This window comes from Lissotriton helveticus, chromosome 5_1 (assembly GCF_964261635.1).
Source record: "Lissotriton helveticus chromosome 5_1, aLisHel1.1, whole genome shotgun sequence".
Classification (NCBI taxonomy): Eukaryota; Metazoa; Chordata; class Amphibia; order Caudata; family Salamandridae; genus Lissotriton; species Lissotriton helveticus.
Window position 1 is genome coordinate 323,025,107 of NC_136065.1, and position 21,861 is coordinate 323,046,967.

At 45.0% G+C, this 21,861-nt stretch overlaps 1 protein-coding gene across 2 annotated transcripts in view; it reads right to left on the reverse strand.

Moving 5' to 3' along the window:
- Positions 1 to 21,861, reverse strand: part of UBE2J2 (ubiquitin conjugating enzyme E2 J2) — a 166,884-nt gene that overhangs the window by 86,871 nt on the left and 58,152 nt on the right. For both annotated transcript variants that reach the window (XM_078642380.1, XM_078642381.1), the window contains exon 4: positions 3,415 to 3,517. In XM_078642380.1, coding sequence (XP_078498506.1) covers positions 3,415 to 3,517 — 103 coding nt within the window. The remainder of the gene's footprint in view (positions 1 to 3,414; positions 3,518 to 21,861) is intronic.

Genomic DNA, 21,861 nt, shown 5'->3' on the forward strand with positions numbered 1-21,861 from the left:
CTTCCCACCATTGCGTCCGTTAGGTGGCACGTTGGGGGTCCGCTCCGCAGCACGGTCGTTCGGCCTCGGTATCAAAATGGCGTCTCCCGCCAAGGCACCTCCACAAGGCGTATCAGACCAACGGTGTCAGTGGTCAAGAAGCAGCGTACAATTGGTTCCACCGCCTCCCCTCTGGGAAATCAGCAGGTCCCCCTACCTCTAGCTCCTAGGCAGCACCCGCCGACCTCTTGCCCGATCGTTTCACCACTGACTCATGCAGCGCCCCTCAGGACACAGATTGGAAAGCCACCGGCCATGGAAGTAGAGGACGTGTCCCTGAAGTCGCATGTGTGCCTATTTATGCTGAGTATCGCCGGTGCCTGCAGCACAGGATCAAGCGCGGCAGTCTCCGCGTGCCGCTCCCAGGGTTCCGAAGGTACGGTATTTGCTCCCGTGCCTTAACTCGGTAATGTAGTCGCCGCCAGAGGTGGGGGCGGGCGTCGCCTCCGCGCTCCGCCCGCACAGCCGTTCAGGAGGTTTCCCGGTCCCGCCACACAGGCGCTCCGCCACCGGGGACCGAATATACGGTCACTCGTGGGCAGCGGCACGCTGGGCGAAGTTGCGGCCGGAATGGCACGCCTCCGCTCCCGATCAAATCAACCTCCGATGCGTTCCACAGCTCATCAGCGCCCCCTTCCGGTCAGGCCCGCCGTCCACAGGTCACTTCCAGTCGGACTGCAGCGTAGCGGCAGGCCGGTGCTTGCACACGCGGCAGGGCCCCTTCCGATCTGTCGGTCTTCCTCTGGCTATCCTCGCCCGATTTTGACCGGGGCAGTGTCGGCAGGCGCCGCTCAGCTCCCTCACTCTGGTTCAGCGTCGGAAGGTACACTAGCGCCGGATGGACAGACAGATTAGTGGCGAAAGAGCCGCTTCGGTGTCAGAGCTCTCGCACTACGCCGCCATCTCGGTCGGCTCGTAGCCACGCCCCCTAAGTGCATCTTTACTGCTAATTCACTTTGTGAGTGAACAGAACACTGTTCTTTGTCAGGTCACCAGAAGGGGCCAGTAGGCCCTAAAAATAGCACCAATGATAAAATCTGATTAGCAACAGCGATTAGAATTTTCAAGGTCTGTCTGACATACCCCCTGGCAATCAATCCTCTAGCATGCCCCTCTAAAATTCTCACATCTCTTTATACTTTCTCCTCTAATTATTCTCTATGGAGAGGGGAGGGGAACTTATGTGCAGTTTTTCGTATCCTCACTCCGGATCACTAGCAAAGCCTCGGTTACAGAAGCACATTGAAGACAGATAAACATAGCCATTTCTATTTCCTTCCAAGTCTGATTTGTAGAAGGCAGGATGGCTCAGAGCTGAAAATATATTTCTCCCTTTTGCTAGCGTGTCTGAAAATAAAACTTTTAAAATAAGATAGCGATCTTACACACACTATTAGCAATAATATTCAGAATATTAGATTTCTAGGCCCCAAGTCTGCTGAGATACTAAAGAATTAGAGATTTAATGCTGGAAAACAATCAAGCCTGGCTTGTATGTAACAAAAAGACTTTATAAAAAAAAGAAAACATGCTACACACAACGAAACAGGGAAGGACTGAGAAGATAAATGCTGGTGTGCATATCTTTAATAAAATACACTTATGTCAAAATAGAAGCTCTGCGTCCACAAAAGTGCATAGTTTAGCCTCTTAAAATTCAAGCGACAACCTAGTCTGATTGTAAAACTGTTGTTGTTTAAACCATATATGTTATTTCCAAGTCATCATCAGGACACAGCCATTAAGGGGGCACCTACATTGTTCTAGCCAGTGATACAGGGATGAATCAGGGCCAGTCCAGTAAATGCACCAAATACAGGCAGATGCTCGAAGGTCACCTAGTTCCAGAAATTGCGGTCAAGAGATTCAAGGCAGTGAGCACCTGGGCGGAAGAATAAATCATCTAGGCCGGCCTCAAAAAATCTTTAAAATGTTATCAGACCTGCAGGTCAAGTAACACTTCTGGACAACATGCAACTCTTTAAGAGATTCAAGGTGAAACATTGCACTGATGGGTACAATGAGGCAGGCTTCACTAAGTAAAGTAGAGCTACACAAGAAATCCTCACAAAAGAAGTTTTGAGGGGTTGCAGGATCCGCTACCGTGAGTGACAGGACTACTAGATACGCGAAGGAGCTGTTGAAAAATAGCCAAATAAAATATTCCGCCTGCTAGAATCAACTTGGGACCTTACATACAGCTTTATCATGGAAGCCCTCAGAGTGGAGCTGGAGATGTCCGGGACAAGCCAGCTGGGTGGAAGCATGATGGTTTTTGGGCAGTTGGGGGGGGGGGGGGATCAGAATGGCATAAGACGTTGGGCTCCTGCAAGTTGTTCTTCGTTTTTTAGTTATTTGTCAGTTTGTGAAATAAACCTCAATAAATAGGAGAAAAAAAAAAAAGAAGTCATACCTTCCTTCTGGAATAGAAAAAGCTGACCAAAGTGAAATTATTCAGAAGGCTCACATTTGAGAAACACAGCAAGAAGTTAAACATTGGTTATTTCTCTGCAAGGTCCTTTTTCAGCCACCCTTCATTTAAGTGATCCTTAGTGTGAGACATACTGCCACTCCAACCTCATAAAGACCAAAGATGAACACTGTGTAGACTAGCCAGGATTTTAGACGTCAGGGGAAAGGTATCATTTCCAAGTACACGAGAGGGCATTTATAGCAGGCGGCTGTACCATTCAGCAAGGTCAAATGAGGGTCTCAACTTGTCCCTCCCAGCGAAAGACCGCTTGATAGATGCACTTTTGGTAAATCTGAAATGCCAGATAGCTGCCATGTCATGTTTGCCACCAGGCATGTTTTTTTATGTTACACCCAAAAATATACATACAAATCAGGCTTATTTTTGAAAGATTAAATATCAATGGTGCAACCTGCAAGGGACGCTGCGAATTCCCCGCGCACATGCTACGGGGTACAAGCCAGAGAGTTTGGGTAAACTTGGACCCAGACTCAGATTCCGGTGTTATAACCTGCCGCGTACCCGCTATGGTTGCATAGCCAAAATTTCGGAATTGTTTGGACTAATATTTGGGACTTGTATCCATACAACATTAAAACTAATCCATACTGTGGAACTGTGGTTTATGTATACCTTGGAGCATAGACGCCCTCATATAGAGAACTTTGTGTAAGAGCCCTGAGGAAGTTGTGATCACGACGAAACGTGCTTTATCAAAAGGAAAACGTTGCAGATTGAGTTTAGCAGTTGAAGGCAGATCACCGAACAACCACAACATATATCAAATGACATTTATTAAACAAATAATTTTTTTTTAAAACTCAACCTTGTATTACACTGAAACTGCCCATTATGGTAAAGGAAAATCATCAAACAAATAGTGCGAAAAAGAAGGTCCTTACCTTGTATTACATTTAAATCTTCCATTAGGTGTAATCATATAAATACTAGGAGGTTTAAAAGGAAATTCTCGAGGGAAAATTAACTTTCCATGATAATAGCCACCTAGAGTTGTAAAATTAGAAAAATATTTTGTTATTTTTAGTTGGCAGAAAATAAAAATATCTAAGTGAAAGATGTAATAATAATACATTCATAGGACATAATAAAACATGCACCAATTATTTCACCACACAATTAGAAGAGGTTCAGAGCATCAGGCAGGTGTGCTAGAGTCAATACAGGATGGAGATAAGGGTAGAAGCCGGACATGTGTTCTACTATACAACATTCTTCTTTAACAAATGATCAGAATCATCTCAAAACACTACTACAGCACTGCAACTGATCACAGGATGAGAAGGATTTCCGTCATAGTACAGCTTTCGTTCTGGGTCAGGAGTTTCTAGACACAAGCACAGGCTTCCACAAAGTATGATGCCATTCCGGGAGGTCTAATGAAAAGTTAACCAACAAGCATTTACAATGCAATAGGTCTCCCAGTATTAAAGTTTGAGCTATTGGCATTGTATATTACAATGTGTTACATTAATTTGTTATCAAACTCTGAATTGTTGTATAAAGATGATTTGCAAACTGTCAAATGTTGCTGAATAGTAAGCAATGTTGTGAATAATATTGTTTGCTAGTCATCCTTGGGTACCAGAGTACTTCACTTGAGGCAGCTCACTACTCTGCACCCACTACTCTGCACCCACTACTCTGCACCCACTACTCTGCACCCACTACTCTGCACCCACTGCTCACTACTCTGCACTCACTGCTCACTACTCTGCACTCACTGCTCACTACTTTGCACTCACTGCTCTGCACTCACTGCTCACTACTCTGCACTCACTACTCACTACTCTGCACTCACTACTCACTACTTTGCACTCACTGCTCTGCACTCACTGCTCACTACTCTGCACTCACTGCTCACTACTCTGCACTCACTGCTCACTACTCTGCACTCACTGCTCACTACTCTGCACTCACTGCTCACTACTCTGCACTCACTGCTCACTACTCTGCACTCACTGCTCACTACTCTGCACTCACTGCTCACTACTCTGCACTCACTGCTCACTACTCTGCACCCACTGCTCACTACTCTGCACCCACTGCTCACTACTCTGCACCCACTGCTCACTACTCTGCACCCACTGCCCACTACTCTGCACCCACTGCCCACTACTCTGCACCCACTGCCCACTACTCTGCACCCACTACCCACTACTCTGCACCCACTACCCACTACTCTGCACCCACTACCCACTACTCTGCACCCACTACCCACTACTCTGCACCCACTACTCACTACTCTGCACCCACTACTCTGCACCCACTACTCTGCACCCACTACCCACTACTCTGCACCCACTACTCTGCACCCACTACCCACTACTCTGCACCCACTACCCACTACTCTGCACCCACTACCCACTACTCTGCACCCACTACTCTGCACCCACTACTCTGCACCCACTACTCTGCACCCACTACTCTGCACCCACTACTCTGCACCCACTACTCTGCACCCACTACTCTGCACCCACTACTCTGCACCCACTACTCTGCACCCACTACTCTGCACCCACTACTCTGCACCCACTACTCTGCACCCACTACTCTGCACCCACTACTCTGCACCCACTACTCTGCACCCACTACGCTGCACCCACTACGCTGCACCCACTACGCTGCACCCACTACGCTGCACCCACTACGCTGCACCCACTACGCTGCACCCACTACGCTGCACCCACTACGCTGCACCCACTACGCTGCACCCACTACGCTGCACCCACTACGCTGCACCCACTACGCTGCACCCACTACGCTGCACTCACTACGCTGCACTCACTACGCTGCACTCACTACGCTGCACTCACTACGCTGCACTCACTACGCTGCACTCACTACGCTGCACTCACTACTCACTATCAGCAACCACAATAGTGACAGTGGAAATAACCAGATAGAAAAACCAGGAAACTTCCCACCTGTCATTATGAGACCAGCAACGCAGGGCCAAGTTCCTCGACAATTAGCAGGGACCAGAGCCTTTCAATACCAAAAAACATTAAATATACGCAAATCCCAAATTATATGCAAGGATAAAGCTGGGCAATGTTTGCGCCTAGAAGAACGAATGCTACCAGGTGAAGAAGTGGGTAGCACGGCAGCCAATCAAACAGACACTGGGTAAACGGCAGCAGGCCATTGCACACCTACAGGGCCTGCCCGCCTTCAAGAAAGAACACCTCCTCTCATGACAATGTCAAGCCCCAAAACGAGGCTACCTCACTCCTAAACTAAAGTAAGCCTGACACAGGAACGTACTTTACAATAGCTTACACTACTACGAACACTATTATTTCCGCATTACACCCAAAACCACCAAAAAGGGTACAAGACTGCCCCAACGCCACAAGGGTTACATGGATTGCACTGTAGCCCCAGTGGTACACACACCTGTTCTTTTAGTAAGCTTTGCACATACTCATCCCTTTGCATTCACCCCAAGCACGAGCTGCCTCTGATCAACTAATGACACCACCGAGAGGTGAAAAAAACCCAGCTTTAAAAAACTCTATAGAGATAAGGATGATGATGGAGTGAAATTCCCCTATGATTCCTACATTTGACCTGTTGAGTCCAGATAGCACTCCGATCACAGTGCTGCAAACATCTGACACTCTATTGGCCCACCTTCATGATGCATTCTCAGGATGTACATGAGCTATTTAGAAGGAATGAGTTCCAAACTGCCTGTGATCCAACCCACATACCTATGAGCAGGCTTCATCACTGAGTTGAACTGTGGAATGTTAAGACGACTCATCCGCATGCACCCCTTTCAATCGAACCTGCAGGCAAATCCATGACTAACCCGGAAATCCATGACTAACCTGAGTGGAAAGCTACATCATCCCTGGCGTGAGCTCTAAAATCACCTGTTGGTCGCCACATCTGGACCAGAGGACTGAGAAGGGTGATATGTCGCAGTTGAGTGGTCACTGTGTGAACAGTGCTGAACGGCACACCCGAGGGGAGATCGAGACTGCGGTGCTGCACGACTTTACAAGTGAAGCTTTCCTCACCTTTGAAATTAGGTTGATCCTAATTCACAGTAGTTTTTATGTGAGTCCGGAAGTTGTAGGGTCGCACTCCTAGCTTAGGTGTGACGCGATCCTGGATTTCTAGGAGCAATAGACATTCACTCACAGAAACAAGCTTGATGAATTGGCAACTTAGTGTGTCACAACGTCTAAGGGATGCCTTGCATATTTTCTTATTGTTTACCCGTGAAGTCACACATTAAAGAGGACGCCTTTATTAAGCTACTAAAAATTCTTATCATGGGCACAGAAGACATCAAAACAATGGTACATCATTTTCTACAAAGAAAGATAGTAGGGGCTGACACTCCAGTGACTCTGGAGGTTGTGCGCATGCGCTACTGCGCGCGCACTCCTAAAAACGAAACCTATGGTGGGGGCGGGACTTCTGTTTTGTGAAGCCCGCGCCCACGGAGTGCCTGGAGGAGCAGTGGTGACGCGGGGCTCCCATGCCCGAGGGAGAGCCCCGCGGTCGGAGGCTGCAACCGTCCGGAGTGCCGGTGAGCGGGGAAGGGGGGATGCCTGTATGTGTGCGTGTGTCTGTGTGTGCGACGGCGGAGGGGTGGGGGGGGGATGTGTCTCCGTGCGTGTATGTGTGCTTGTGTATGTGTGTGCGCATGCATGCGGGGGGAGGTGTGCCTGTGTATGTTTGCGCTTCCCAGGAGAAAGCCGCGTTCGCGCGCGCGTGGCCTGCGACGATCGCCTTTTGCGAAATGCGCGCGGCCAGGTGCTGTCTCCTGGGAAGCAGAGTCAGCAACAAAAGGTCTCCTGGCGGACACAGCGCTGACGCGCTGTTAAACGCCAGGAGACCTAAAAAGGGTAGGTTACATCTGGCAATACATTACTTGTAAAAACACCCACAATAGTGGGGTTCTTTTTCAACAACTGTAACTTGAGAAACCCCAGCAACAGTCCCACACGTAGTGAACTTGTACTATTATAGATTAGGTTTCTTTCGCAAGGACAATCATCAATTTCATTAAGTGAATATGGGGGCACGGAAAAGGGTTACTCTCTCACAGCCAGTCTTGTTACACTTACTCCTTTTTAGGTCGAGCGACCTATCTCAATGCGCATGCGCATTGAGCGGGAGCGAGATATATAGGGGCTTAAATAAGCCCCTATATATATTTGATGCTGTGCCCATGCGCTTTTAGGTCAATGCGCAAGCGCATTGACCTAAAATGCGCGTGCACATCATTAAACCGCCAGTCAATCACCAGCAGCACTCCTCCCACACCTTTGAAGTGAAGCTTAGCTTCACTTCAAAGGCCCCTGCTGCATCACACCCTCATGCCGCTCTCCCCGCTCCGCCCCCTCCCGCCGTGTCGCATTTCTCCTCCCCCCTCCCCACAGCAATGCCCTCCGCCGGCCGTACTTTCACTTTGACGGCCACAGGCCGTCTCTCGTGTTTCTCCTTGTTTTTCTTTCAACTTTACTGTTGAGCGCGGCGCTGTGGTTCATATGCCCCCCTCACCGACCCCATCATCAGCCACCGTACTCTAGTCTATGTTCATGGAAAATACTTCAAATACGCATCTTCTCCCAATAAAGGACGCCACAGACTCGGGTTTACATTTGAGCCAGGACGGATCTTGACACGCAAGGCGAAGACAGAACACAAAGCAACATGTCAGCAAGGAAACAGAGGGACGTGTTGTGTGCCGCTGTAAACTAGATGCACAGTTATTTCTATCAGTTCTGTTTTGTCTTAGCTTGCTTCTTTTAAGTACTGGTTTTCCCCCGATGTTGCTCTGTTGGGTCGTGCCTTTCCTCCGCTTTCATAAAAAATACCTTTGACGCCTATGTTTGTGCTGTGGGAATTGGAAACCCGTAACGTCTGCAAAGCCGTGGCTTTTGTCGATGTCCTCACTCCTCGTCACCCCCACAATGAGATGAAGAGGCCGCAGCTGTGGTGCGTGCGCTGATGGCCCATCTAAGCTCACACTCTGGAAGGGGGTTTGGGGGGCACGGCAGGGGGGGGGGGGGACACCGAGCCTGTGACATTCATAGCTAAACCACAAGCAGAGCCATCAAAAGATATAAATCTGCCGGCAAATGCCAAGAAATCTATAATGAAGGACTTTAAAAAAAAAAGTTAAACTTCTAACGTTTTTGAGTATCTAGGTTAAATAGATACCACTGTATTACGGAATGGAACAGCATTTGTTGAAAATAATATATTTTTTTAAACATCAAGCATTCAAGAATATCCCCATGCTCCGATTACTTTACCTATTACATATTACTACGGACTCTATTTTATAGTGATGTAGTTCTAATTATGCCCTAAAGCTACTGCGAATGTATATTAAAATCAATAATTCCTCGGGATTTCCCTTGAAACAATTCAGGTTCTAACATTTAAATTGCTAGTCAGCTCACGGATGCACCCCAGATTATGCTACACAATTAAATGTTGCCATGTAATATGCCTCGGGCGTTTGTATCCAGGCACCATCTCGAAATAAAGAGCCGTCCGAGGACTCTGTGGTCTTTCTAAAGGTAAAACTGATGTGAACATTACCTCGAACTTCCCACTGTCCTCAGTGTTAATAATCATTTACTGCAAACTACAACAGCACACATGAAATAGGCATCACGAACAAAGGAACGGTCAGTCCGCAGAAACGCAGCTGTGTTGTGGCTTAAGCTTTTGCAGTGTAGTGTTTTGTGATAGATTAGGATGAAATTAATAGGCATCATAAATCTGTATTAACCACCTGACCCATTTGTTCTGACGTATATCTGAGAGACTACAGCGTTGGGCCTTAAATTGTGCACTACTCAGAATTGTTTTGCCTGAGCAGCGGAGAGCTCATTGTGGCAGGAACACGAGCAGTTATGAAAGTTAGCAGTTGCTTTTAATTTGACTACTTTTCTAGATTTGGATTCAGTAGTACAATACCAAACAAGTATTTGCAATACATTAGGACTTGCATTTACACAATTTTAAGCTTTTGGCATTGTAAATGAAAATGCCTTTTATTTAGGTTTTAAAAACCAAAACATACATAAAAGGCATTGCCATTTACAATGCAAATAGCTCAAACTCTCTCAAATGCGAGACCTATTGCATTGCAAATGCTTGTTCTCCATGTGAGTGTTGTGCCTCAAGGACGCCAAGAATGGCTCAACAGTACTCAAGGATTGTAGATCCACACAACTTTTCCCCTAAATGAATAAACCTCTGCGAGGAAAATGTTAGGAGAAAAATGTACTTGAGAGAGCTTTCTTATTTTAGAAAGTCAATTACTTACAGTCTGAAATCCTCGAAGTTGTCATAGTTCTCAACGACGAGGTGGCGCTGGATTATATCATCATTCCCAATCTAAAATGATGGGCTCAGTGGAATGCTATGGCTGTTTCCCAATCAAAGATGCCTCCTGTAATTCCTGTGATGTCATTTTATGTTTTCTGGAATTATCCTGGTCTCATAGTTTTCAGAAAAAGCACAGCTGCACTACATCTTCATTCCTAATCCAAGATAGTGGGCACAGCAATTCGTACTGCTGCTTCTCAATCAAAGATGGATCCCGTATTTCCTATGATGTCACTTATTTGTCACATAAAAGGCAGCTGAATTAAGGTGAAGGTGCCCGCAATGCAGCTTTAGATTTTCATCCCGTTATTTTTTTCTCATGATCTTCCTTGAAATCAAGAATCTTTTGCAAGTCTCTCCTGCACGTCTCCAGAATCCAAATTCATAACTATGCAGTCCTGGGTAGTCCAGTGGCTTCCTATCAGTCTTTGCATCAACTCCTGATTTGGTTCTCTGAACTTATTCCATGTACCTCTGGAGGTTTTCTTTATTCACAATGTTTCCCTTTATTGATTGTGCCCCGACATCCCAGCCTCTATGAAGCAATACAGTTTGTTGATAAATTGGTCTCTGGTGACATAGCTTGGTTAATGCACAACTAACGTTCCAGTGGCCATTTTACACCATACTAAAACAAGAAGTTTCCCTTGGTTGAAATCGGACTGCTTCAATCCACTATTCAATCAACTATAGTTCCTCTTCATTCTAATAACTCATGATCAAAACTTCCATCAGTCATACTACATTTTGCTCAAAACCCCTTAGTATAAGTAGAACCACAAAGGCACTTTACAATCTACAAATTATCCAGCCTTATGCTGCCAAGGTGTACATTACACTCAGTTTTTTTTTTATTGTTTGAAATGGTTTAAAAACACCTGCATACACCAATCAAATGTACATATGCCACTAATAGTGATTTAATATCCTGTCACACTTTACAATTCAAAATCAAAAACATCAGTATTTCATTAAAAACATATACATAAATGATTTAATTAAAACCACAGAGGTTTGTTTTGTCAACGCGTTTCGGTGGATCCTGCTTTCGCACCACCTTCCTGAGGACAGTTAAAAACACAATCTGTGAAAAGAATTTTTATTTAAAAACAATCACTAGTGTACCATGGCAAACATTTACATTGCAAAAATTAATCCATTGTTACATTAATGTATATTACTATTCAGATTTCATAATTGCCTCTCATTGAGAGGTAAACATGACATCTCATCCTGTGCTTATTTGTGGGTCCCACTTATAGTTTTTAGAACAAAAGCACATCTACGCACTTTATCTATACCAAGAACATAACCCTCTTTACATTCACACACTTATTAGACTCTAAAACATGCATCCTCAATTCTATCTATTCTTTATTTATAGATCATCTCATGAGCATAACTATATAAACTTTTCCAGATTCCCTGATCTTTACTTCAAAGAAACTGCAATCAGCTTTCGCCGTTATTCTTTCTATGAGACTGAGGGAACAGATATTTACATGTATAGTTTTTCCTCAATAGGTATATCTGCTTACATTTTTAACCTATTATGTACTCACCCTTAAATAAGGTGTTTAGAGTGTTTAATCATATATCACTCCCCAGTCATATTATTCTGCATGTGTTGCTTCCCTAGTAGGTTATTCACATGGACCGTCCACCTGATCCAAAATAATGTAATACAGTCTATATGGTTACAGAGGGGACACCTTCTGTATAACTTTATGTTTCATATAAAATGTTTGCTTAATACCATGACATGCAGGATTGTGATATTCAAATATGGCTGCCAAATAGCTATGGTAGACCAGTCCAAAGGTTGGGAGATATAAAGAGAAGCAGGGTGCCGGCTTTTACCCGCAATACACATATATGATTAAATAACTGTAGGTCATGTGTGGACGGATACGTGGAGGAAAGCCTAAATTGAAAATAGGTTCAACATCAGGCGCAAAGCATGCAGTTAATGTGAAATCATGGGCATGGGTGCCAGAAAATAATACTGCGTTAAGCAATGGCGTAATGGTGGATATCGATATATATAAACTAGGCTAAGATAAGGCCCACCTTTTCTCAAAAGTCAAGTGTATTTAGTCTAATAAAACCAGAACTCGACATCACGTGAGGTCAGTGCGTAATTTAAAGGCCGGTAGGAGAGCGTGTCTTCTGTTTGCCCCGTCAATCTAGAAGGAAGCACAGCGCGGTCGCGGACACGTGAGGTAAGAAGGAGTTTGAGTCGTAAAAAATATAGCTTTGTGGCCTCTGGTGTGAGATAGTAGTTGCTATTGCAACGTGCACCCTTACTCCAGGAATAAACGGGGATTATCTTTAGATAAAGGGCAGGGGCCAAAGCGGCGGCAATAGGGGTCGTGAAAATACAGCTTTGTGACCTCCAGTGCGCGATAGTAGTTGCTACTGCAACGTGCACCCTTACTCTAGGAACAAACAGGGATTATCCTCAGATTTAGTGCAGGGACCAGAACAGCAGTAATATGTACCATTTATAGTTACACCAATGCAATGGGGATCCTATAAGGAACGTTAATAATGCATAGCAATTTAAGTACAACCATGCACGAGCCACAGTAGAGCGCTCTAACTATTAGGACAAATGAACGCATTTTTAAACTAAATATGGCTTGAGATGTAGGATAATGGGATTATATACTCGAAATATCTTAAACTCATAATAAAGGAGGATTATAAATAGTAAACAATGTGAGTGGGCATAGAGGTTCTAATGATGAATTAAGAGCACCCACTATCACCCGCGCTGTAAATGTGGTTTTGATATATTGGCCACAGCGATAACGGGATGGAAGAATAAAATTAGTAAGAAGGTAACAAAGGAGAGATGAAGCCCAGAACACAAGGGTGAAAAATAGCGTATGATGTGGCATTCTATACTTTTAAGTATAATAGAAACAATGTCAGTTTTTGGTTTCTATCATAAAACGCAATCCTGGGATAATTGATTAACCCCAACACAGAGGAACAGGAAGGGGTGCTTCAAGTTCTTGCTGTGGACCACGTATTAATCTTAACAGCAAAGGAAGACACCACGTATCAACGGGTGAGCGATATTAGTGTACTCATGGATTGAAAGGTTTGAATTATGGCCCAGCAGCACTAGGTTTAAAGCGGCTCTTTTAAACAATAATTTTGGATCAGGTGGACCGTCCATGTGAATAACCTACAAGGGAAGCAACACGTGCAGAATACTAATATGACTGGGGAGCGATATATGATTAAACACTCTAAACATCTTATTTAAGGGAGAGTACATAAAAGGTTAAAAATGTAAGCAGATATACCCATTGAAGAAAAACTATACATGTAAATATCTGTTTTATAGAAAGAATAACAGCGAAAGCTGATTGCAGTTTCTTTGAAGTAAAGATCAGGGAATCTGGAAAAGTTTATAAAGGTATGCTCATGAGATGATCTATAAATAAAGAATAGATAGAATTGAGGATGCATGTTTAGAGTCTAATAAGTGCGTGAATGTAAAGAGGGTTACGTTCCTGGTATAAAGTGCGTAGATGTGCTTTTGTTCTAAAAACTATAAGTGGGACTCACAAATAAGCACAGGATGAGATGTCATTTTTACCTCTCTTTGAGAAGCAATTATGAAATCTGAATAGTAATATACATTCATGTAACAATGGATGAAGTTTTGCTATGTAAACGTTTGCCAAGGTACACTAGTGATTTATTATTATTTTTTTTTAATTCTTTTCAGATATTATTGTGTTTTAACTGTCCTGAGGAAGGTGGTGCGAAAGCAGGATCCACCGAAACGCGTCGACAAAACAAACCTCTGTGGTTTTAATGAAATCATTTATGTATATGTTTTTAATGAAATACTGATGTTTTTGAATTGTATAGTGTGACAGGATATTAAATCACTATTAGTGGCATATGTACATTTGATTGGTGTATGCAGGTGTTTTTAAACCATTTCAAACAAAAAAATGTTTTTAATAAAACTGAGTGTATTGCACACCTTGGCACCGTAAGGCTGGATCATTTCTAGATTTTTAAGTGCCTTTGTGGTTCTACTTATACGAAGGCGTTTTGAGCAAAATGCAGTACGACTGATGGAAGTTTTGATCATGAGTTATTAGAATGAAAGAGGAACTATAGTTGATTGAATAGTGGATTGAAGCAGTCAGAGTTCAACCAAGGGAACCTTCTTGTTTTAATACTGTAACTTACCCTGTTTCCCTCTGGTCTAAGGGTTACTCTATTTCTTAATACATTTTACACCATATCCTCTTAAATATTTAAGGGTCATTTATCTTTGGTTGGTCTTATCCATTGCAACTATTTTGTTTCTTAAAGTTTTCTTGATTTCCCAAAATTGATTAGGGAATTTTATTGTGCTCTCATCTTTAAAGTGGCCCTGTTCTCCTTGAACATGGACCTTTTTTGAGGGTACCTGCTTACCGCATAGTTAACTCTGCACCAGGACTACAGAAAAGATTTATGCAAACATCAGCCAACACTGAGTAAAGACAGACACCTCAGTCTGGTCCCGAACTGAACACTGAGAACGCTTGGTGTACATGGGTAGTGGAAGAAGTCTGAGGCAAACTGGCAGACAACCTAAATCACATGAACAGTTGGTGCAGCTGCAGACAAACATTGTGTGCGAAAAAGCTAGCAGTCTTCAATGCCAGTTGCAATCACACCATATTTACAGGATAATCGTAGAATAAGTAGGTTATAATATAAACATATAAAAGTATCTTGTATTAACAACTTGGAAATCTATTTCAAGATCAGAAATAGACGCCTCTCTCTCACCCTCGGTGTGTCTCTCTCTCTCTCACAAAGTGTGTGTCTCTCTCACGCATGCTCTTTCTGTTCGTCCGTCACGCTCCCTCCGCGCGTCCGTCACTCACGCTCTCACTCCGCCTCGCTCCCTCCGCGTGTCCGTCCCTCGGTCTATGTCTCTCTCAGGGGGGGGGGGGGGGGTGGGGGCGGGGGGGGAGTGTGTGTGTGTGTGTGTGTGTGTGTCTCTCTCTCTCTCTCTCAATCATCTATCTCTCTATCTGTGTGTGTCTCTCTCTCTCTGTCTCTCGTGGGTGAGCAGCACAGGGATATGGGTGAGCAGCACAGGGATATGGGGGTGCAGCACAGGGATAATGTAGTGTTTAAGGAGCTGGTGGTGCGTGGGCAGTGTAAAAAGCAGATTAGGGCACCTGAACACACGGAGATAGCTTGGGCCACACAGAGAAAACTGTTTAGAAAAAGCAGATTGAGGATTTTATGCAAAAGGTGCACAAGAACAGAGAAAATAACTTGTGCACTCAAATAGAGAAAGGAGTTTGGGGCACATGGACAAACAGCAGCTAACTGAAACGAGAGGGTATGATGTGTTTAACGGATGTGAATATGCAGAGAGAAGAGTGCAGGGCACTGCTAGGTTTTGAAGCCATGGAGCGAATTTGAGACACGTAAAGAGAGAGTCAAACTTGCACTAACACAAACGTCATTAGGTCTCAGTGCCCATATCCAGCACCATTAATGGGCATGAATATCTAAGAAAATGCGGGCAAAGAGTGTTCTAGCTAAAAGAACAGTATGCTAATTGTCTGTGCCTTTCTGGAATGCATGGTGTAGTGAAACCAGAAAGTGGTTGTAGAACTATCTAAAAATAAAATTGAACGTATTCATTGCTTAATGCAAAGTTCTGGTTTACTGCGTCCTGATCCTACTAGTCTTGCAATTTGCTGCCAGATAATTGAAATAAAGCACAACGTTTTACAATGAAGGGGTGGAGGAGAAGACGAAACAAATATCCAGGTAAGAAAGGACATCATTTTTTTTTGTTGGTGCCCCGACCTTTTTCGCTCTGGTTTTGTTTACTTGAGAACTCTGCTTTAGGACACCGGTAACAGCCTCATAGAATGAATGTTTTCTTTAAAACATACACTGAGCAATGAATTCACTTCTTTAGATTGGTTCATTTTCCATAGTAGGTGGTGCAGAAAAAAGTGGCTTGGAAGTTATATATCATTTGGGCAAAAGTGTGCATTTGTGCCACCCAAATATATGGTAAGTGTATGACTCCCGAAAGCAACATCAACACTGAACTTTGCAGTTTAAAAGCCCTGCAGGGGCACCTGGAAACAAAAAAAACGCCCTGTCGGAAAGTTACTTCTACAAATTGGCTAAATCAGCTCTAAAATGTGCCTAATAAGACCACAAAGCTGTGTGCTCAATGTATAAATTGGGGCATGCTAGATATTGATGACAAGCATGCCCCTCAGAAAACCGTTAACAAAGCGGTTTGTCACTGTGTAGGTAACCCTACAATTCAATAAACATGCATAATAGTCATAATTTAGACTGGGAACAAAATACAGCAGTCAATTAAGGTTAATTTCCACTTAGTTTAAATAAAAATCAAATACTTTTTTGAAAGAAGATTCTTTGATACTTTTCCATTAAAGTTAACACTGAAGTGGCCACTAAGCAGAGATGACCCATCCAGGAGGAGGACAGGGGCAGCTGTCAACACAAATGACAGATTTCACAGCTCTTTTCTCAATGTGCTGACCTCAAATAGGGTGGTCTGGAACCAAAAGCTTCCATTTTGACACCCATCACAGATTTCCTACCTGCGCCTCCAATTGGGAGTGGAAAATGATGAAAACTAGTTCTAGCACTGGGAAGGGGGGGGTCGGGGGGGAGTGAGTGCAAAATATCTCATTTCCATCAGGGAGAGCAAGAAGTAAAGGCTGCTGAAGCTGGCAGAAGGCTAGGGCCATTATGGATAAGGGATTCTGGGATGGTGTGCTGTAAAATGAGAAAGAGATGTCAAAATGTGAGATGAGAACTCTGCAAGAAAGTTGCCAGAGTTGTGTGTAAGGAAAACTCCAAATACTGGCTAGTGCACAGGATAATACTGGCACCTCAACACCACATTCATAAGACATTCCTGCCCCGTAAAGAAACATCTGGAAGAAAATAAGATTCTTCCTGACTGAAGAGTTCCTACCTCCTGTTGGCACCCAGGGACTGGGTCTGTTCTTCAAGGGTGAAGCCGTTGGCATCCTGTTGCTGCTACACATATGCAAAAAGCAGAAGGGCTCCCAGCTCTGAAGACGACTCTACTAGGGACTGGACCCTGAGAGAGAGCATGAAAACTGGTCCGCAAAAGCACTAGGGTTGTAGTAGAGGCCAGGAATTACTTTCCCAACAAAAGAAGCTTTTATTGGTCTTGGCTCTAGATGGAAATAAGCAGCGGCCTTCTTACTCCTTGGAGCTGTGTCCCCCTGAAACGTACCAAGATGACTCAAAGTTTTGGAGTGTACCAGCATAGAAGAATATTGACTATGCCCCCAACATACCAGCCTCTATGAAGCAATACAGTTTCTTGATAAATTGTCCTTATTTGTGTTTCTAACGCAAGAGCGGTCTCTGGTGACATATCATGGGCAATACACAACTAACGTTCCAGTGGCCATTTTACATCATATACTCTTAAATATTAAAGGGTCATTTATCTTTGGTTGGTCTTATCCATTGCAACTATTTTATTTCTTAAAGTTTTCTTGATTTCGTAAAATTGATTAAGGAATGTTATTGTGCTCTCATCTTTAAAGTGGCCCTGTTCTCCTTGAACATGGCACTTTATTTCTTTGGAGATCTGTTGCTTGTTCATTTACCATTTGGGGTTTTGCAGAGATCCACTCATGCAGACAACCACAATATAGGATGTCTTTTTTTTTTTTAAGGTCTCGGCTGGCAATAGCAGCGCACATGCGCTGCTCTCAGCATTCAAGAGCTTTTTGAAATCAATATGGTTCACGACGTGGACTTGAAGCCCCGCCCATGATTCCTATTGGCTTGCGTCATCCTCCATGCAAAACGCTGGCTCACGATTGAAAAGGAAGCTTCATAGTCCCTCCTGGTTACCGCCTTGTCCACTTTTAGCCCCGCCCACCGGGACTGGATGTTTTACTTGCGGCGTTACACGTTCCGCAATGTATACTCGGTGAGCACTATTTTATTTTACAATGTCCTTTGTCCCTTGTGGGCACACATCGGCTCCTCCCTGGACTCGTTCCGAGCCCCCGCCGCCTGTCACAGTCACGTTGGAGCGTATAGTGAAAGATGTGCCACGCTGTAGGTTAGCTTTCAAGCAGGGGCCTCTGTGGTCAGGAAACGTTTGTACTGCGCCATAGTCATGCTGCTTCTGAAGTTCATCTCCCCCCCCCCGTCAGGCCAACATCATATAACATTTAGTGAAAACCAGAAGCGGCGTACGTCCGGTGAATCTCTAGCGTGCGTTTCTTATCTTAAACTTGCCAGCCATCCCTCGGGAAGCATTCCACCCCCTTCCTGTGGCCCTGCGTCATGTAATAATGACGCACCGGTACGGTAGCCCTAAAGCGTCACACAACCCCGTGGTTAAAGTATAATCCATGCGTATTACCGGTTTGCTTTTTCCTGCAACTGGAGCCGGCGTTTCTCCATCTTTCTCTGCAGCTGGGAGCATCTGAGTTAAGGTTTCACAGGCGGCCTACAGAGGTGTCCGTGGGTTCAAGTTACAGTCACCTGGTGAGAGGGCTTAATTACATCAACGACCCCTCCCTCTACCTGCCAGCGACCCCCCTCTACCCCCCAAGCCAGCCGCATTTCTACCATCCTCCCAAAATCTGACTGTCCTTTCAGAAATACTGCACATTCCGAACACATCTCGCAGCACCAGAGACCTGGGTGAGAGGTGAGAGAGCCTGAGACATAATTTGAGGAGCCGAGCCTGGACACTGGCTTGGCTCTACGAGCCAAAGCACAAGCTGAGGCGGCAAAAATAATCATGTAAATTCCTCAGCATGCTCTGGTTCCACCGTATGTCCTATCTGCCTTATCTTTCTTGCTCTTTTCTTCTCTTGCCTTATTTGTCTTTCTATGTTTCTCCCTCTCTTTTACTCACTCCTCTCCATCCCCCATTTGCGCAAGTTTTTCTCTCCTCGTATGTTTCTCGCAAGCTTACTGTAACGGGGTGTACCGGAGGACTCAGGGATATGACTCATACCAGCCGCCTACCAGTCCCAGAAACCCTCGGGACGGTCCGAAAGACGGGGAAGAGAATGACATTGCACTTTTACCACCCCCCTCTCTCTCTCTCTTCCCTCACCACAGGACGTGGAGTCAAGTATTGCCGATACGGCGGAAGGGGAATGGCCCTTTAATTCGTGGACAGAGAACGAGTGGGAGGAGCCGGCCAACGATGCATTCCCGTCAAAGGGAGGACCCACGGAGACGCAGGTGTGCTTGTTCACCCGGCGGTTAGTGGAGAGGAGCGGTTGGCGTGCGGAGATACAGGAGGCGAATACGGAGTACGGAGGAGAGGAAGTCTGAAGGAGAGGAACATCGGAGGGAGGATCGTGGTATACAGAGGGAGACGGAGAGCGGCAAGAAACATCCAAGGCCGGGGGAGACACGGAGAAGAGTCGTCAGAACGAGGCAGAGGCGGCGTCTGCCGAGGACGGAGGAAAGCCAGGAGGCCACCGTTCCCACGAGCCGCCCAGCCACTCACCCAGGGGAGGTGCGTGGCTTGTACAGGTGCGTGACCGGTTGCAGGGCTGGGTCGGCAGTAGGGGTACTCTAAGTACTAAGCCACGGGAAACCTGAATCCCGGTACCCTTTTCCCTGTGCACTTACCACTTCACTCACCACTAATGCACTGTTAGTAAATCGAGCACCGGTGACATCCCCTCACTCCCTTCCCCTGAACAACGTGACTGAACGGAAGTCTCACACAGCCCTTTTATTTTCTGTTTCCCTCATTGGGGAGCCCGAGCCCAGCAGCGACGGACTCCGAAGAGGAAGAGCCATCCCACAGAAGTCCGGAAGGGTTCCGCAAGGAGAAGGACCGCCAACGGAGACGAAGCCGATCCCCACAGAGGCGTACACCAGTCAGGAGGAGTTGTACTGACCATTTACTAGCATCAATAAAGCCTCAGTTAACCCGAGCCCGGTTGTTGCCCATCAATGCTGCGTCCCTACCCGCTCCAAGCGTAACACTTACTTTTGCTAGTGCTCCCCGTGTCCCGCTCTCTCTTATTCTTTCTTTTTGTTCCTCTCGCTTCGTTTCTTCTTCTGCATGCCACTCTTTCTCTCTCACCCCGGCTATCAGCCTCCTGTGCTCAATAACCGGGTGCGCAAGGTCACAGGTTTGAATCAGAGAAATAAGTGAGCAGGTTGGGTGCCTGCTGGTGTCTGAAGGTGCGTGGCCTGAATCTCTGCACACCGAGCCTTTCTTTCATGTGACGCTAGTGACAACTGATGGAGCCAAGGGGTCTCTCTGATCATACACCAATGATACCCAACTACAGAAGGCAGTGTTGGGGGGCAGGACAGTCCAACCAGCTCGTTGGAAGTTTGACGGATCGTCCTCGAGGCACCACGTTCATCTCACTTGTGCCTAAGGTTAGAGTAATACCACTGTCTTCCAAAAGAATCAAGCTTATGTACCGATCCAATAATCTAATCATAATATTCTGTCTCGCACATGGGTTTCCGACGCTATTTCAAGCCATGCTTGTTGTTTGCATAGTGCCTTCGCTGCCCTTATTCTGTGTCGCAGCGCTTGGCAGAAACAAGGGGGAGTGGATAGAAGGCCACAGAGCAACAGAGAAAAGAAGGCATAGAAGGTGCAGTGACAAGGGAGAAAGGGACATTGTAATATATATATATTATAATAAACACACAACACACACCTTTGTTGCTTCTATAGTGCCCAAGGCTACTTCAAAGTGCTATAGGGGAACAGAGGGGATAGTATACGCATGGGCGCTGAGAGCAGGAGTGGCAATGGAGGATAGAACCAGGAATGAACATGAAGGCATGGAGTACATTAGCAAGGATAAAATGAACTAAGATATTTGAACAAGTAATATTTTTAAGAAAAAAGGAGATTCCAAAAAAGGAAGACTTGGGAAGGATGCCCAGCATTTTTTGGTCACAGTACATTTGGTGGTGCAGATGGTGACAAAGCCCAATTTTTTTTTCCCTTCCTCCACCCTCCCAGTCTAGAAGTGGGGGTCATCTTTCCTTCCATCCTTCTCACTTTGTAGGTCCGATTGGGGCAGAAAGCAAGCCCGGGCACCAAAATAAAGGTGACTCCGATAGCGTATCAGATGGCTAAAAAGGGGCCTATGATTGCAAATCGGGGCAGTTATGACCTTTTAAAGACACGCCGTAAAAGATTTTTTCCGATGCATGGAAGGCAGCATTGATTTGTGGTTGCTGGAGCCACTGTTTGTGGTAATATTAGGGAAATCAACAGTAGAAATCGGCCTATTTAACCGCATCGTTGCGGCGCATTTTCCCCTGCTGTGCTGGAATATGCAAAAACCCATTATTCATGACGAGCTGGGCTCGTCATGAGCGTGCGAGGAGGCTACCTCATGACGAGCCCAGCTCGTCATGAGCGTCGAAGGGGTTAAGCAGTGTTAAAACGTATAACCGTGCAATGTTGTTTTTTGTAGATATGTGCGTACACTGACTGGAGTGCTGTCAAGTCATGAATATTTAGATATTTATTCAAACTTGTAAATAATCGTCCTAAAGTGACTGGAGTGTGTGCGCAGGGCTTGCATATTTAAATATCGTGTAATCTTTGCTTGTGTATCAAAGCTGGAGAATTGTATATTTGTAAACTTATTTTTAAGATTACACTAACTTACATAACTTATATAGCCATAGCAAAGTTAATGGCTATAACTTAATCAAAGGCGAGACGTATTGCTTTTTCAATGCTTGTTTTAATTTACTGCTGATTGAATAAGCAGTGACAAAGCAGGCAGTTTTTTTTTTCATAAAGAAAGATTTTGGAGGCTGCAGCATGGATGCCTTTATATCAGAACGCAGCAATTTACAGACAGAGCATCGTTTTGGGAAGCATTAGATCTCAATCAATCATGTGTGAATTAAGCAAT